Source organism: Anser cygnoides, chromosome 1 (genome assembly GCF_040182565.1).
Source record: "Anser cygnoides isolate HZ-2024a breed goose chromosome 1, Taihu_goose_T2T_genome, whole genome shotgun sequence".
Taxonomy (NCBI): Eukaryota; Metazoa; Chordata; class Aves; order Anseriformes; family Anatidae; genus Anser; species Anser cygnoides.
The window spans coordinates 79145411-79162497 of record NC_089873.1 but is presented as its reverse complement, the minus strand read 5'-3'; the positions used below and the strand labels follow the sequence as shown (position 1 = coordinate 79162497).

Here is a 17087-nt window from a genome sequence, read left to right as displayed (position 1 = left end):
GCTAATGTCTTGAGATGTTTCAAGGCTTCACGCAGGTATTGTGGGTCACATTAGGAAACTGTGAATCCTTCCCTTTTGTTCATAATAAAAAATTCTTGATGTCCCTTATGGGTTACACAGTACAGAACCTCAGAATTCCCTCTGTCCTAGGACTGAGTATGGGTAATACTGCAGCTCAGTAACATTACCTGGAAAGCTGGGAGGGAAAAGGCGTATGTCTGTCAGTTGGCTGTAGAGAAAATGTGCTTCTGAGAGATTTGGGGTTATACAATTTTGTCCCTGTTCAGACAGGAGAGTGTGTACTGTGCAAGTGAAGCTGTCAGAGGTGTGTGATAAATACTGTTTGCATTCTGTTTTAATTTTCCCTCGGGTATCACCATCTCTTGCATGGTACATGCCTATATGCTTGCATATGTGTGTGGACTCCTGTGTGGGGGGCATCTGTTCCGTGGGTACTGTGTGTATATATATATAAGTGTAAATATCAGTACATGTGCACATACACACACATTTACATTTTAAAATAAATACCAGAAATGAGTTTTATAGATAGCTTCCCTCATTTGCTTGTGTGGTGTGTGAGACGTGTGCACTCACATCTACCAGGAAAATGTGTGTGTTTATAGTTCTGTATGGGCACAGATGATTTGTGTGTGTATACAGACGCAGACAAACATACACTCACATTGTAATGCATTAGATGCACTTAGATCTATAGGACTCACTATTGACTTTAATTAGAATATCAGCATAGACTTCTTGTAAAAGACAACTTAGCTATTCTTTCTTTTCTTCTGAATACATACTTAATGTATTTCTGGCCTGAAGTGAGAGGTAATGAAGTTTTATTCTAACGGTTGTGTCTGAGGAAGGTTAAGTCCCTGGAAAAATCAAGGTGTGCAGCCAGATCAACCTGTGGGTGTGCTCTACTGGTCCTTCCCTAGCACTCTGTCATTTCAAGCCATGACAGACACTGTCAGATCATTCTCTTGAATATATGCTATTCCAGGAGAGCACCAAACCACGACGGTTCTTAAAAAAGGCTTCTAAGCAAAATGTAGGCATCCAACGTTAAAGTAGAGATGCTGAAACCATTTGATTAACTGAAGATGCTTCTTCATGATTACTTAATAACATGATGGGAGTTTGAAGCTTGTCATTAATATTGTCATTTGTCTAAAAAATGCCTTCTAAGTGCTGCTGGGCACCAGGGTGACTAAGCACTGCATTATTGTCTGAGCCTGGGTCTGCCTCAGCGCGTTGTTCCATTTGGTGCATCAGGACGGTCTGCCATGCAGCCCTAGAGGACCCTAGGAAAGGCATTTGCAGGCAGAGACTTGAAAAAAGCACAGCCTCAGCGTAATTGCAGCCAGGCGCTTCCACCGGAGGAGTGGCTGTGTGTGGAATCGGAGTGTCCAGCTGTTCCGGGAGGATTACGAGGGCTTTAATGGAAGAGCACAGATGGAATCAGTACTATTGTCCGGAGTATTCTGGGGCAGAGGCTAAAATGTGAAGGATGATCAGTAGAGAGCTGATTGGAAAAAAAAAAAGAAAAAAAAGGTAAGAAAGAAAGAGGGGAAAAAAAAATCCCCTTGTTCTCTAAAAAGCAAAGGGATTGATGCTGTCCAATGGCGAGGGTGCACAGGAAATAGTTCCCAAAGCTTCCTTTCATGGTTAGCAGGCATTGTAAAGATGGCACAGGTCATGTGTTGTGTGCAGCTGTTTAGAGGTTCTTACAGAACTGTTAGAGACTTAGCAAGGCCCATTATTCAAGGCTCTAAGGCAGTTTTACTGGATATGGACTACTGCAATTGTATAAGCTCTCCATTGTGTGAGTACTAATTTAGAGTGCTACCATAAGCCAGCCATACAATCCATGCTTCCCATGAATGAATGAGTCATCTTGATGAAAAGGCTCAGAGCACACAGCCCTGACTTTTAGTCTTAAAGGGACCCGATGTGTTCAGAATGGATCACATTTTAATGAACAAACTCCCTGGCAAAACATTTTGGTTTTGAACTGCTAAAATAATCCTTTTCTTTTTAGGGAAGGATATTGTATCCAAAGACTTTAGATAGGTTTTCGTTTCTCTTACCACACATTAGGCGTATTTGTAATTACTGATTTGTTCTGGGATATTAAAGTGTTACTAATAAGCTCATGTAAACATAACAGGTTTCAAGGCCACTCAGTAAGCCAGCAATTCATGTCCTAAATCATTCCTTTAGGTGCCAAGGAGCCCCATGATTGTTTTATTCAAAACTGTTTGGCTGCAGGAATGCAGCTGTTTTTCATTAATGATGTCCACGCACATACACAAGCGATGTGTTGTTATGTAGCACTGCTGTCTTTCTACTTCCTCGTCTCTGGAGAATACGAGAGTACTGTCAGGACCTCTAATGCAGTTGTACTGTTTTTTGGTAAAGTCGTTCTCTGTAGAGTTCTTATCTGGATGACTTAGGGCCAGACCAAAAAAGAGGATTTGCTCTTTGATAACGGGTCTTAAATACCCTTTGGGAACATCTAAACTGGGGGACACGGGAGGGCTTCCCAAGTTCATGTGCACATCCTGTCCAGCCATTATTCAGATGGTCCTTAGAAGAGCCTTCGTTCAAACACATGATCTGAAGCTTTGGGGACATCTGAACTTTCACAGCACCTACTGATTCGAACTGAAAGGTTTCTGTAGTTCTCCTTCTGTGCCTGCCCTGGAACTGCTCCAGTCTAAACACCTAAATGCTTAGCTCCTGACTGAGGCTCATCGCGGTCCAGAAACAAGGCAGAGCAACGCTGGCATCGCCTGACAGGCTCAGCCACCAGCATGACAGGATCGTAAAATGTAGCTGCTTCCTTTCTAACATGCCTCTGGAAAAGGAGGGGTAGTCCTTGCTTTTTTGTGTGCAGTAGCCTCGTGAAAGCTTAGCACTTGTCCAATAAATGGAAAGAACTGGAGTGGGGCTTCTGTTTCCTTCATGCAGTTCACATGGTGTCTCCCACATCTTGGGAGAAAAGTCTGAGATCCAAAGGTAGTTTGGGGACAAGATGTTTCTCCATGTTTGCCAAAACTGAGCTTCATGCAAAAAGAGACATACTGTTCATGTCATAAATGGAGCAAAAAAGAGATATCACTGTTCAGTATCTAACTAGTGATGACATTTGAGCCTATGTTCTGTTCCTCAGATGCCTAGTATGGTTTTTGATTTGATTTTAATTTATTTATTTCTTTTTTAATTAAGATATTTCTGCTGAATGCCATGTGTGTCAATCTGTATTTGACTTCAGCAGAGCAAGGATTCAACAAAAAGTTCCTACAGGTCAAATTTTGCCCTTAAGAAAATGATTCTTATTACAAAGTCCATTTTCTGAGCTGAATACTACTTAAAAGCTAAAGGCATCTAAAAAATCAAATACTACTTCATTTTTTCATCTGCTGGTTTCCTCCTTGATCTCTCTTAGTATCAAATTAAGTTTATTGAGTCAGCTTTGTTTAATTGGTTTAATTTTACTTGTTCAGCAGCGTTGCCAGGGTTGTACTTTTCAGATTCACAGCTTTGAGTGAAAATACTCCCTGTGACTGGCAAGAGGAAACAAAAACAAAAGTAGCAGAGACATCCATCCCTGCCCGTGTCAGGGTGGTTGGAACTAGATGATCTGTAAGGTCCCTTCCAACCCAAGCTGTTCTGCTGTTCTATGATTATTAAAATGTTTACATTTTCTTAGGTAAAATGCTTCCAGAACTGAAATTTGGAGCAGAAAACATGAAAGAAACCTGACAGTTAACTATCTTAAAGCAGTTCTTATTGAAGAGTCGGAACTATCATTTGTTTTATTGCAAGTCAGGTCTACCACATGAAACATGTCAAGTATTACTGCCTAAAAAAAAAAAAGCAAAAAAAAAAGCCCAGTCACAGATAAACATTTGCACAATTGTTTATCTCACAAAAATACTGGGGGTTTCAAATAAATCTTCACATCTTAGTCATGCCAGTGAGTGAGTGAAAACTATTCAAGGGCTTTTCCTGCTCTCCCTTCAGCCTAACTCAGTGGCACCAAGTACTGTCACGTCTTGTGACACGACCAGAGCCCTGAGGATCAGCAGATCCCCTAGTTATATTGGAGCTGTGGCTGTCCCACACTAGTAAGAAATAACATTGTTGATTTGCAGTGGTGAACCTGAGCAGGAAGCCCCTGATTTTCAGTTGCACCAAATGTCCAGCCCCAGAATCTGTGTTCTGGTCTAAAACTTTGTTCTGTCTTAAATTGTGCTTAAAGAGAACTCAGGAGTACTGTATAGCCAACAGTGTTTCAGTATAAACCATGTTAGGAATACATAAATTGATCAGAAAAGTCCTTTTTTCCTAGAGAGAAGTAGATGGAACTTAAAATGAATTCTGAATGGCCATGGTGTATGCGTAGAAGAATAGCGGAGATGGATAACATCACTGTGGTATTTTCAGAGCTTTTTACAGTGCTCTGTTATATCCCTCTCTCCCAGACACATCGCATCTACCTTCCTCTTTAGTATGCAAATGCACAATTAGAAGCATTCAACAGATATAGATGAATAAGCTAATAAAGTGTGTCGCTAGTAATTTATTTTCATTAACTGGGAGTATGTGGAAGTACCCCAAAGAGCGAAGTGATGCTGGAAAGTTGTAATAGATACGAATCTACTAACTGCCTTTATGTAAGACAATAGATGTTGTGAATATTCGGCTTCCTCTCCAGGCAGTGAGCTAGTATGGTTAACCAAAATTGTTGAGTAATTGTTCTGTGGTTGAGAACAAAATGCTGAATTAAACTGTTCCCAGCACAATAATTGTGTGATTACAGCATTTATGTTGCTGGCCAAAAGAACAGTCATTAGGTTTGGAAGACTTACCAAAACCACAGGCTCAAAAAAAAAAAATGCAAATAACATGTAAATTGTCCTGTAATACCTATGGTGGCTTAAAAAATGAACTAGGAGTATGGTATGTGTATATTTAAAGACAGGCAAGCCAGAAAAAAATGATTGTACGTTCAAGAACTACTTCAGACTAGGAAGAAAATAGCCAAAGATTATTCATTTTTACTCTGTTGTACGTTTCCCCCTCTTGTGAGATCCTGCACTTCATATATTATGAGTGTATTCTGCTTTGTGAATGCTATTATATTTTTCCCCACTGCATACCAATCAGATATTGTCTGGGAGTTGTAAGGTAGGTTGGGCTCCCACACCTAACTAAATCTTAGGCCAAACCGATTCAAAGAGCAATATACAAGGAAGGCAGGCAGCAAGTGTTTATCTGATTGCTGTAATCCACCAGTAAAATTAAAAATTGATTTATGATGATAGATGCTCTTGTGAGGTAGACGATTTTCTTCTCCGTTGCATGGTCCGTATCTAGAAGTGCCAAAGAAACATGTTCGCCTAGTCTTTTCGTGTTTTCCTCATGTTGTTTTTCCTCAAATTTCTAATATTAAAGGTGGAGGAGGAAGGCAAAGAGAAACTGAAGGAGACAGCAAAAAAAAAAAAGTCACAATGCTTAAGTCAATTAAAACTTTTGTGCCTGCAATTCAGTGCAGTAAACAAGCTGCAGAATTTGGATAGCTGGCTACCTGGCTGTACACAGCAATCAGAAGGTCAGATGTCTGTACTCTTATCATTGTATCTACAGTTAACTGTATGAACTAGGAGTATGGTATGTGTATATTTAAAGGCAGGCAAGCCAGAAAAAAATGATTGTACGTTCAAGAACTACTTCAGACTAGGAAGAAAATAGCTAAAGATTATTCATTTTTACTCTGTTGTACTCTGTTGTATTGCTGTCAGCTTTAAATGTATTGCTGTCCCAAAATTGTAGGCACAAGATGAGAGACTGTCCTCAATCCTATTAAAAAATGCTCCCAAACTTATGAAAAACATTTTCAAATGAGGATTTTGGCAATGAGGAAAAAAAAGCATCAGGACATGAAAGGAAAAGTGGCTACGTATATATTTAAATATTCTTTCTTCTGCAACTTGAATACATTTTTACTTCTAAAATCGAACTTTTGATGGTGATACTAAACTCTATTAGGGAACAATTCGACTGGCAAAAGGGACAGTCAGAAACAAGTCCGAACAGCTGAAAGATTGAAAAGAAGTCTTTATTGTGCTTTTCCCTGGGCACTAATTAGAGGCTATCCAACACTAGAAATGTGTTTTCCACAGAGGTTTCTACTAACATTTGGTCTTAGTTTTCCATTTGTCCATCATATTTAAGTGCAGGGGTTTTTAAGACCAGGAAGAAAGAAATAAAACTCAATAGAAAATAATAATAATAATAGTAAAATGTCTTTTGGAAAGAATTACGTTGAGTTGTTGTAGCAACTAGTGCACTGAAACTGATGTCACTGGAGACCAGCCATACATTGAAACATGTATCTGATTTAATAAGAAGAAGAAAATGGGAAAAAGAGGGAGCATTCAAAGGGCTTAATCAGTGGATTTAAGTGTAAAATTTCCTGAGCAGACCAATTTCTGCCAAAGTCTACACTGATCAGGTCATGAAGAATGTTTCCTTCCCCATACTATATTACATTGTATACCGTTTTATTAAGTATGTTCCTCAACCTTTCAATTAAAAAAAAAAAAAAAGTGTGTAAGACTTTTAACGTGGAATTTGCTTTTCCAAGTCTTTTATATGAATTTTTTCTCTCTTTCTACATAGTATGATTATAAGTGAATGACTTTGATAAGACTTTCATGTCTGTTTATACTGTTGCACTGTTCAGTAACTGAATGGGTTTTGAATTTCTGCCCACTACATGATATTAAATAACCCATTTCTTGCCCACCGTCTACACATAAAAATTGTTATGTTTGTTTTAATTAATGATACTCCACTTGTCAAAGAGTTACTGAGTGAAAAATACATCTTGAAACCTTAAGATTTTGTCTAAAAGAATACCTCTTCCTCTTTCTATATTAATATTACCTTAAATCATATTAAGGAAATTGGCACAAAAAACACAACAAGAAATAGCTGTTAAAAGGCAGAATTCTGATGATCTCCGTGTCTTCTACACCAACCAATCTGAGTAACCAAGACTTCTGCGTTAAGGGTTATGAAAGTAGAACTTTATATTATTTGATGTGACTTCAGTATTTTACTATATGTAAAATCTTTACAAGGCAACGTGTCATGCATGGCTCATAATGAGTGGCAGTGGAAAAGTTGAAATATAAGGCCAGATTGCGGCACACTGCGGTGCTAGAGCGTTAGAGGGGAGGTATCTTGCCATGGTGGGAGCAAAGGAAGACCAGGATGAGAGGTGGGCTTGCCTTTTAAGTCTTTTATGTTCCAGTGAAGTACCACAGCACACCCACTAAATTCCTATTTTATCCTTACCTATGTTATAGACCCTCATTCCATTAAGCAGTGTTTGAACCACGAGCTGATTGCTACTTTTGATTCAGTTTTTCTCCAAGAGTGTCTTGGGGTCGTTAATACAATAACAAGTCTCTTAATGAAGGCAGGTCATTATTAAGTGGTCTAGGCATTAGATATTGATCTATTCATGAATTTGGACTTTACCATTGTGTCAAAAATGAGCTCATGGCATTTGCCTTCATCTGTACACCATTTTAAATCCAATTGTTTCCATATTAGAACTGTTCTCCCTATTTCAGAGATTTAAAAAATCCCATTTGGAACAGTAGACAGGAAAAAATAATACTGGAAGTTACACACTGAAGTGATTTTTTACTTGGACTTTAATATGCAGATATGGTACAATCAACAACAGGTAAAGGAAAGAGTGTAAAGATGGTCTTAACACAGATGTTGCTTAATAACTTTGTATGACAAAAAATACTGGTCAGCTCTGTACAATGGCATAACCTTGCTCTTACCATCTATTTCTTCATCTCTTAGGGAAAATGCACTAAAGAAATCTTTGAATTATATTATATAAAATAAAATAGAAATTTGCTTCTGATTCTGCAAGAACATATGCCAATACTTAGTAAATGAAGGGGCCCACTGTAGTGAGTAGGCTCACACCCCAAAAGCTGTGTCTCTTCAGTCTGTGTAAGAGCAAGAACCACAAATAAAATAAATGTTTCCTTCCTAATCTGGAATCTGTCTGGGGCAGCTATAGAATCAACATTTTGTGAGGACACGGTGGTCCTGTTTGCATCCTTTGCATGAAAACATTCACAGCAATACTTCTGGTGTCAGGAGAAATGCAAAAGCACCTCAGAAGTATGGAAGAGAGAGCAGGGTGGGGCATTTCTCCTAGCTGGCAGGATTTATCTGTCGGAGGGGAGCCGGCCTTGCTGCCTGTGATGAGGTGTAATACTACAATTTATTTCTTTACCTGAATCCAATGATTTGCAGCATTCACAGAAGTTGCTGGAAAGGCAATTTGGGTGATTCCTCTTCCTGTCCTCCCCTATCCCTGTGTCACACACTAGTGCTGATCCCTGCTTCCCATTCCTTCTTGTTCTTACAGCATACCCATTAATTAATAATGTTAATATTTGCAAAGTCAACCTTGTATGCATTAAAAACCATGCTCTTACAGGAAAACACTCTAGATTCTGCACACCTCTTTTGACTGTTATACCTGTCACTCCATTTCTAGCAGCATTAAAAAAGGAACAGCCCTTACTTAACACAGAGCTGCCACAAACTGTCCTATTTGTTCCTCTCTCTTCCTTGGTAGCAGTAGTTAATGCTGGACCTTCCTTCTCAAGCTCTTTTGACAGTGATCCATAATACTGCCACACAACGAATTTTATCTGGTAAAATGGGAGTATTGGATATACCAAATAAAATACTTTGGAGAAAGAGAGAGAAGTGGGTTAGCACACACGCAGAAAACACAGCCACTCTAGTCTCTTTAAAGAGAGCATGGAAAATCAGAAGGAAACTACAGGTAACTTCTAGAATGCTGATATGAACAACATCAAGGGAAGTATACGTATTTTTGTCTCTGATTCTTTATTGCATGTGCAAAAAACCCCAAGTTCATTGTAATTTGAATAATGGAACCAATATATAATAGATCAGCTAACTGTGAAAAACAGTCCACATGTGCAGCTCAAGGAATTATCCTACATGCTGTCTTTTAAAACACATCAGGAAATCTCACACCTGTTTTCTTTTCACTGACAAATGTTTCCCTGAATAGCTTACTGCTAGAGCCGTCAGCACTGGTCCAGAGCTCATTGGGAAAAGCATTAAACAAGCATCTGGGAACTGTATGCTTTATCATATGCTGTGAGGCAGCGTCGGTTATTAATGTAAGCTCATAGACTTTCCTGTTTGAAGGGAGTGACTTTGCAGATAACTTGCTACATGACAGTTACATTTGGGAGCTAGTTGCTATTAGCCAGAAAATACACAGAGGACAATATGCCATATAAATCATCAGTTGTGACAGTCACAAGTTGATGGCAGCTTTCCATTATAGTCCTGGCTTGTCCTTCTAGGAAGGGTACTACCAATTAAACAAGACAACTAGGTGCTTGGAAGCTATGGCATAAGAAACAGTATTTGTGTGAATTTTAATTAAGGCAAAATGAATCAGTCTGGCCCAAACATTGGTCATCATACCTCTAAAGACAATTTTGTGCCCTCTGCTAACTTCAGCCTCTTCATGGAACAAATGGCTCAATCAACCAAGCAATGGATCTTTTTCCTGAAGAAAAAAAAAATGCACATTGTTTTGAATTTTGCTCCAGAGCTGCAACTGACTTTGATTAGAAAGGGCAGTTTAGAGAATATGTTTCAGTCTTCCAGCGTAGCTGTTACCTGAATTAAGGTAGCTTGTCCTGAAAGGCCTGTTTTTGCTGGAGAACCCCACCCACTGGGGTGCTTCAGGGCCTGGAGCAGCCATTCCTGCATGAACTCTTAAGATTTTGACTTAAAACAGCTTCATACTGGAATGAATTTCAGCGTGTCTTCTTTTTTATTTCAGATGGCCTCTTCGCTTTCAGTAGGGCCATTTGTACAAATGCCTTCGTTGCAAAATTGCTCTGTGGATAACTTCCATGCTAAGTGGCACAAGCCAGAATACTCCTCGTTATGTGTTGTCCCAAATAGGAGAAACTCATGTCAGTGCTTTTCCCTCCTCTGCATGATTTTTCTGTACCAAATCAAATAGAAAAGAAGTGTTCTAAAGTTATCTTGGTTACATAAATGAATAAATAATACTGCTTTTTCTTCCCTTAGAGGTATCCAAGAGATGCTTCTTGATGCAAAAATACGTTTTGGCTTGTATCTTTCAAAGCGCTACTGAAGGTGTTTGTCTCTCACCAGCCATTTTGTTCTGTAGTATGAAGTGGAGGAGGGAAGCCTTTGGAAGCAAATTATTGACATGGAAACAGCTACTGTCTGTATTATTTGGCAGTTTAAGGCACTTCTCTGCACTTTTTGATGAGACAAATTTGAGACGGGTGCTGGTGATACCTGGATTCTCTTGCAGGACTGAGCAAAGACAGAAAGTTTCCTGTCTGGAAAAGCCTTGCTTTTTAAAACAAAAAATTTTTATGTAGTTCTCTGGATTTCAGTTTCCCTCAAAGTTTTTTTCATGTGTTTTCTGTGAGCCAAGGTGCATGCATACAAGCTATTACTTGTTAAGACGGATTGTCTCCATATTCCAGTAAACTAATAATTTTTTCTACACTATCATTCCAAATAAGATTCTCTTGTGGTAGTGGAGTTAAAATAGGAGGTATTTTTTTCTGCCTAAATAGCCTTTTTCATTCTTCTTAAAAGATTGCCACTTTTGTACGATCAGTACCACTGTAAACAATTGTGAACAGTGAGGTGCTACTATTGAATGGTCTGGGGTGTTCAGGCAAGATGAATTTTGATAAGTACTGGTATGAACTGTGACAGCCTCTTATGCGACGAAGGAAAGAGTAATGTTTAGGGCCCAAAGCATCCACTGCAGAAAAATTCTCCAGTGAGAATCAAGAAGAAACATTGATCACAAAATTCTTTGCCAGGAACCCCTATACCACCATGCCTGGCAGGGGAGTGAGCTGCTTCTCAGCAGTAAAGGCAAAGCATTTGGTCTTTAGAGCATGGGTTAGGATGGGTGTGCTGTCTGTCTCCTGTGTGTCTCTTTTTCTTGGCATGCATCTTCTATTTTTGCTTCTTAAGCGTTCACTAAGCACCCCATAAAAAGCCACCTCAAACTCACTGGGAGAGTGATCACTGCATTACCCAGATAGGCAAGTCTCCCTGTTATATAGATTTGGGACACACTTAAGTTGATTTAGGGAACTGATACAGGGAAGAGAATGAGGAGAATAACATTTTCTTTTCTTATTTTAAACGTCACTGTAAGGGAAAATAGCAGATTGTAGTTATATGAGGACATATATTTTTATTTCCCTTAAGATAGACGTGGGGGGGTGTGAGATAGAGAGAAAGAGCTGGCCAACACATGCTAATTAAAGAATCCAGTCCTCAGCAGAGTGTGTGCCACCGTGAGCCAAGTGTTTCTGGAGGAAGGGGGACTGATGCAATTAAACATGTCATTTTTGAAGGACATATTTATGTCATTGCATGTTAAATGTACATTACATTCTTTTATATACAGCAGAAGAGATACTTCTAAACAGGTTGTGGGCAAGAAGATATTCATACAACAATTCGAAATTAAAAGAATCATTCAAGCACATCCGTGGTTCTAGGAGTGTAAAATTTGAACTTCTTTGAGTAACTGACAATAGTAACTCAAATGAAAATAAAAATTAGACACATCTACATGAAGAAGCCATTTAGGAGATCATTTCAGCAAAGATGCTCATGCAGCTTGTGAAGGACATCTAAACAGCTCAAGGGTAAAGGACTGCTCGGAGTTTTGTCAGTTTGCAGAGAAGGGAGTGTTGCTTTTTGCAGCCGTCTTATTCACACTGAGTAATTCGTTACTCCGTCACCAGTCTCACTGAAATTGATAGAATTGCTTCTGAGGAACTAGAGGTGGGTGGAAGATCAGTATTTACCCCTCAGTGTAAAGTGTTACACATGGATGCCAGGAGCTGTATTGAACTATTTACCTTGGAGAGAGGAAAACTTATACAAAAGTTTATGCTAATAAATATGTAACGAGCAAATATGGAAATTAAATTGGTATACGTGTATAAGGATAAAACAAATAAAACTAACAGTAGCTGCTATGTTAGGGGCTTAGGTTTGTTGAAAGTATGGGTTTGTTACTTGAGAAGTATTGTGAGCCTGCTGGATTAAGCAAGAATCACGTGAGGGGAAAAACTGAGAACTTCTAATGAAAGACTGTGTCAGGATGCTTGGGCATAATGGGCCAAAATAAGGTCACGCAAGCTATCCTGATTCTGGTATTTCCTAAGCCTTGAATGCTTACCTTTGCAACCTTATTGTTTTGTCAAACTATTTTGTATTTGCAGCTATTTATATAATGACCCAAAGTGCATGTGGCATTTTACAGAAAATGGAGTAGAACTGCAATTGTCAAGTGTTTGCAATCTAAATTTATATAAGTCACAGCAGGAGCTAGTAACAAACAGTAGGGGTAGCTGTTAAAAACATACTGCTTAGTGCTTAGGTAGCTGTGGTAACCATAGTATGTCCCTAAAAGTAGGTAAGAGACCAAAATTTAAACAGAAGTATTACGCTTATAATGAAACCAGGAATGGTGGGAATCTGGCATTAGCTGCACTGAATGCACTTATTTATGTGAGTGCATTTGTTATGGTCAGGTCATAAAGGAAACGCATAGATCTGTGAAGATACTGGCCTAGGTTTCCACATCTTAAATATATTCCAAGTTTAATAACAAATTTCTTTTGCTAAGAGTAAGTCATTTAAGGTCAGATTTTGAAAGGCATCAAAACAAGTAAAGATTCAGAGAAGCATTTCCCCAAACTGAAAGTCTTTACAGGCAACTCCTTGCACCGTAAATACAGTATTAATAACTTGTCACATGCTCATACTGTTTTTTTCATTGTTAAGTTCTTTAGGGCTAGTCTCTTTTGTATTTTCAGTGATGAGTATGAAGGGTCCCTGATACTGGTTTGGGCTCCAGTTAAAACTTGGTTTCAATTTCTGCCACTCCTAAAGTATTTTGCCATAACAGAAGATGACTTGCTCTCCTCATTATAAATAAGAGAAGCTTTGCTCTCTTGGCCTGTTTGAACTCGTTTAACCACTTACTTAAGGGAAATATTTCTCAAAACCTAAATGTCAAGTGGTATGGTCTTCCTTCTTTCCTTGCAGCATGGGCTTCTCTCTTGCTTCAAATTATTTGTCAGAGATATGTGAATGAAAGTACGAATTCCCTGAGCGGTGAACTGACTTTGTGGAGAACTACAACTCTCATGACATTCTGTTCATTTCTTTGCTATTTCCTTTATGTCATATTCCTTTTCTGTGCATAACACACATCTGCAGTTTGTTGTGCAGCCCAAGAGTACTTCTGGTTAATCACATATGTGGTGATTGCATTAAAATTGAGAGAAAGAGCAGGGAACTGTGTGTTCAGTTGACATTGGGACAATAATATGTGTAGTGAAAAAAATAGGCCCTTGGGAGATCGTATCTGCATCATCCAGACTAATATGACAAAGTATGTAAGAAGTTACAAGGTGAGGTTGTAGCCCATTAAATCTATTGAGATTTAAATTACAATCGTTCAGGAAATTACAATTACAGTTAAGAAGAGATAATCAATCACTTAGAGAGACTGGCAAGTGGACAATCTTGACTATTCATTTTTTTACTGTTAAAGATGTGTTAGTATTTTGTGTACATATATTTGTCCAGTAGCAGAACAAATTGGAAGGGCTGAAAATAGCTCTGGTTTGTAGTCCATTACATTGAAATTAGAAATGAAGAAATTATTGTCGAGAAAACTTTGGAAAGTATGCAAACAACGTAGCAAAACAAAACTTTTGTGAGAGCTGTTAATTGATGTAGTAATAGCTAAAAAAACAACAACAACAGCAACAAAAGGAAAATACCCTTTGCATAAAACTCGGAAGGGCCTGTATTCTGTGCCACTTGAAACAGTTGTATCCTAGCAATTCTAGGTAATAATAATAAACATACAAAAGTTAAAATGTGGTAGTTAAATGAGCCATAAAAGTGAAGAGTAATTTGTATTGTGTTGTGTCAGGTAATCGGATTAAAATAAAATCATAATTGCACTTATTTGTATTTAGGAGAAAATGAAGTGTAGCTGTTTGAGTGGTGCTACATACATTCCATCCTGGAATGAAAATCACATTGTTTTGACTGCGTTATTTCTGTATCCATGCAAACCATCCTCATCACTCTACAGTCCTTACCTCCTTAACACAACTGTGTTTGTGTCATTGAAATTAGTGGATCTAAAGGCCCTGTGGAGAGACAAAGGGGAACAGTGATTTGAAAAAAAAAGAAAAAAAAGAATTGCAACAGTCAGGTTTAAGAAGAAAGGGCATTTTCCTGGTAAATGTTTTCCTAAACGGGAATTTTTCAGTGTGGTGTTTTGCTCGTGTATTTGGCAGTCACTTGGAATCAAGTGCAGACTTGTGCTACATTGTGGGCTTGGCAATGACAATTTGTGTGTGTGTGGTGCTTTAGTTATATTAGCCCTGGAGGCAGAGTTAACACTTGCAGTGGGACAAGAGTATTTGCAGTCATCAGAGAACTTTGCAGTCAGCTTCAATAACATCACTCCATTTTTTTCACTTTTTTTTAACATTTTTTTTGGCAGCAAATCTCTTAGTAGAACCATCTGTCTTTCTATTAGTGTTTTTGAGTCCTGTTTTGAAGCTTCTTTGCTTGGCAAAGTCACTTTCATCCTTGGAAACCATCTAAAAAAAAAGTTCTGTGGCTTTTTGCCGAAGAAGAGTACTATGCAAAAATTCCACACGGCTGTTCATTTTTGTTCTAAAAGAATACAGTTACTTTGTCTTTAAAAAAAAAGGCAAAAAAAAAGACAAAAAGGCAAATATTGGACAGTTAGTTCTAGGGTGACTGAGTGATTATGAGAAGAAGTCACGTTTTAAATGTTTTTATCTCCTGAAGTCCAGTTAAAGTACATATGCCTTATAGTTAAGAGGATGAGAATAGGAAGCAGAGTACAGAAGTAACAAAAAATAGATTGAGTTCAGTGAATGGAGCCACATCTACTCCAATTTCAGTCCCAATCTTAATCTCCCACTGCAAGGATTTCCGTCAACCGCACTCTTGAACTTCATCCTTCCAAATTGTTTCAGACTATAAAGATACAGGCAGCACACATATAGGTGTTGACAGATCCTGGCATAAATTAAGAGGTTACCATCCCAAGTTTCGTATCACTCTTCTGCTTTGTAGCAGTGTTGGGTGAACTGAGACATCTCCTGGATCTTCAGGAGATCAAATGAAAATAAAATTAAATTAAGATGCTGTACTCTGAGCTGTGGCAGCCAAAGAGCTGACACAGATTCTCTTTTGCCAGTTCTGCTACGCAGGCAATAATGGAAGGAGTAATACCTTCTTATGCCTCTGGCTAAAAATACTTATCTACCAACACCCTAATTCTCCTTGTTTCTTAAGGCTACAGACCACAAACTTTTTTTTTTTTTTTTTTTTAATCTGTGGTAATGGATCTATATTTCCAATGCTTCAGCTTTAAAGTGCAATTACAAATCTAAGATGACCTCTCTTAAAATATGAGTCATTCTCTACTGACTGATCTCCAGAAAATAAAGTTTTACTTGTCAGTATGGTGGTGTTTTGTTTGTGTGTTTTTTTTTTTTTAATTAAAACTAGCCATTTAATTGTTTAATCTAGCGAACTTTCTGTTTCTCGTCTGCATGAAGTACAAAGATGTTGTCCAGTTCTACTAATTAAAACCTCTGGCAAAACTTGGTAAAAGCAATGGTATTAGATGCTGTGCCATGGCAAACCTCCAGTTTTGATGACTAATTTCTGCATGTCTTAAGTCTTTTGCAGTATCCACTTACAATATAATATTTTCCATTTCCTGGCTTCCATGGTTGTATACGGTTGCTGTGCAAAGTTGAACAGCTAGCACTTTAGACATAGCAGTGTTATATTTGTGAATAAAGTGTCTCAGCTTTTTTCTTAACATCTCAGAGACTTTGTCTTTTCACGTGTACATATAAATTCACATATATGGGCAGAAAAATAGTACTGACTGTGCTGTAAATTACTTTTGCACACATTTGTACTTCTGTGTATTTGTATCTTTGTGTTTGGGCTCAGTCAGGATGAAAGCTACTATTTGAGACAAAGATACTGTTGCACAATGTGATAGAAGAGAAGAAGAGCCCACCCTGTAGTCAAATAGAGCTGAGGTTTATGGACTGTGGGGGGAATAATTACTTGGAATATAGGTATGCGTCAGTGCAATCTTTTGATTTATTTTGGGTTAATGTGATTCATATGAAGTGTTTTGATAATTAAGATGAGGCTGAATAGTTGATGCTACTGGAATATTATGGAGGAGCATATTCAAACCTGACCTCACAGAGTAGAAGTGAGAGAAAGCATGTAAGCAAACATTTTCCCCTAGAAAAAATTCCACGTTTGATTCTCCCTCTCCTGTTCAGCAGGTCCAGGGTCAGCTGCCTCCATTAATGATTCCCGTATTCCCTCCAGACCAACGAACCCTAGCAGCAGCTGCTCAGCAAGGATTCCTTCTTCCTCCTGGTTTCAGCTACAAAGCGGGATGCAGTAAGTCCTGTAGACTTTTTTAGCTGGAAGTGGGTATAGGGCACATTTTCATGCCAATCTGTATAAAAGTGTCACCTCTCTAGCCCAGATGAGTTTAAAAGGCAGGAGTAATCAGTGTTGTATGAGAGAAGCTTGTCAGATAAGTATGTGTTTCAATGTAACAGCAAAACATTTCACACAAGAAGTAGATTTGTGCACCTTCTTTCTGACAGATCTTTTTGACAAGTGAATGCTCATGACCACACAAACATACGTAGATCTGAAGAGAAGATATTTGAAACTTCCCAATAAATTTCAACACTGCTGTAAGAAAACACATTTTTTTCCTGAAGCAGCCTGCTTACTATTTGTGAACTGAGGGCCTATTCTAGTCTCATTCTTCACACAGAACTCACATT

The 17087-nt window shown here is 38.4% G+C and overlaps 1 protein-coding gene across 24 annotated transcripts in view; it reads left to right on the top strand.

The window, feature by feature from the left end:
• The window catches only part of SOX5 (SRY-box transcription factor 5), a 643266-nt gene that overhangs the window by 526830 nt on the left and 99349 nt on the right, over positions 1-17087 (top strand). For 19 of the 24 annotated variants that reach the window (XM_048046777.2, XM_048046774.2, XM_048046778.2 and 16 more), the window contains one exon: positions 16566-16689. In XM_048046777.2, the coding sequence (XP_047902734.1) occupies positions 16566-16689 (124 nt within the window). The remainder of the gene's footprint in view (positions 1-16565; positions 16690-17087) is intronic. The other 5 variants (XM_048046772.2, XM_048046784.2, XM_048046767.2 and 2 more) reach the window with 1 other exon arrangement.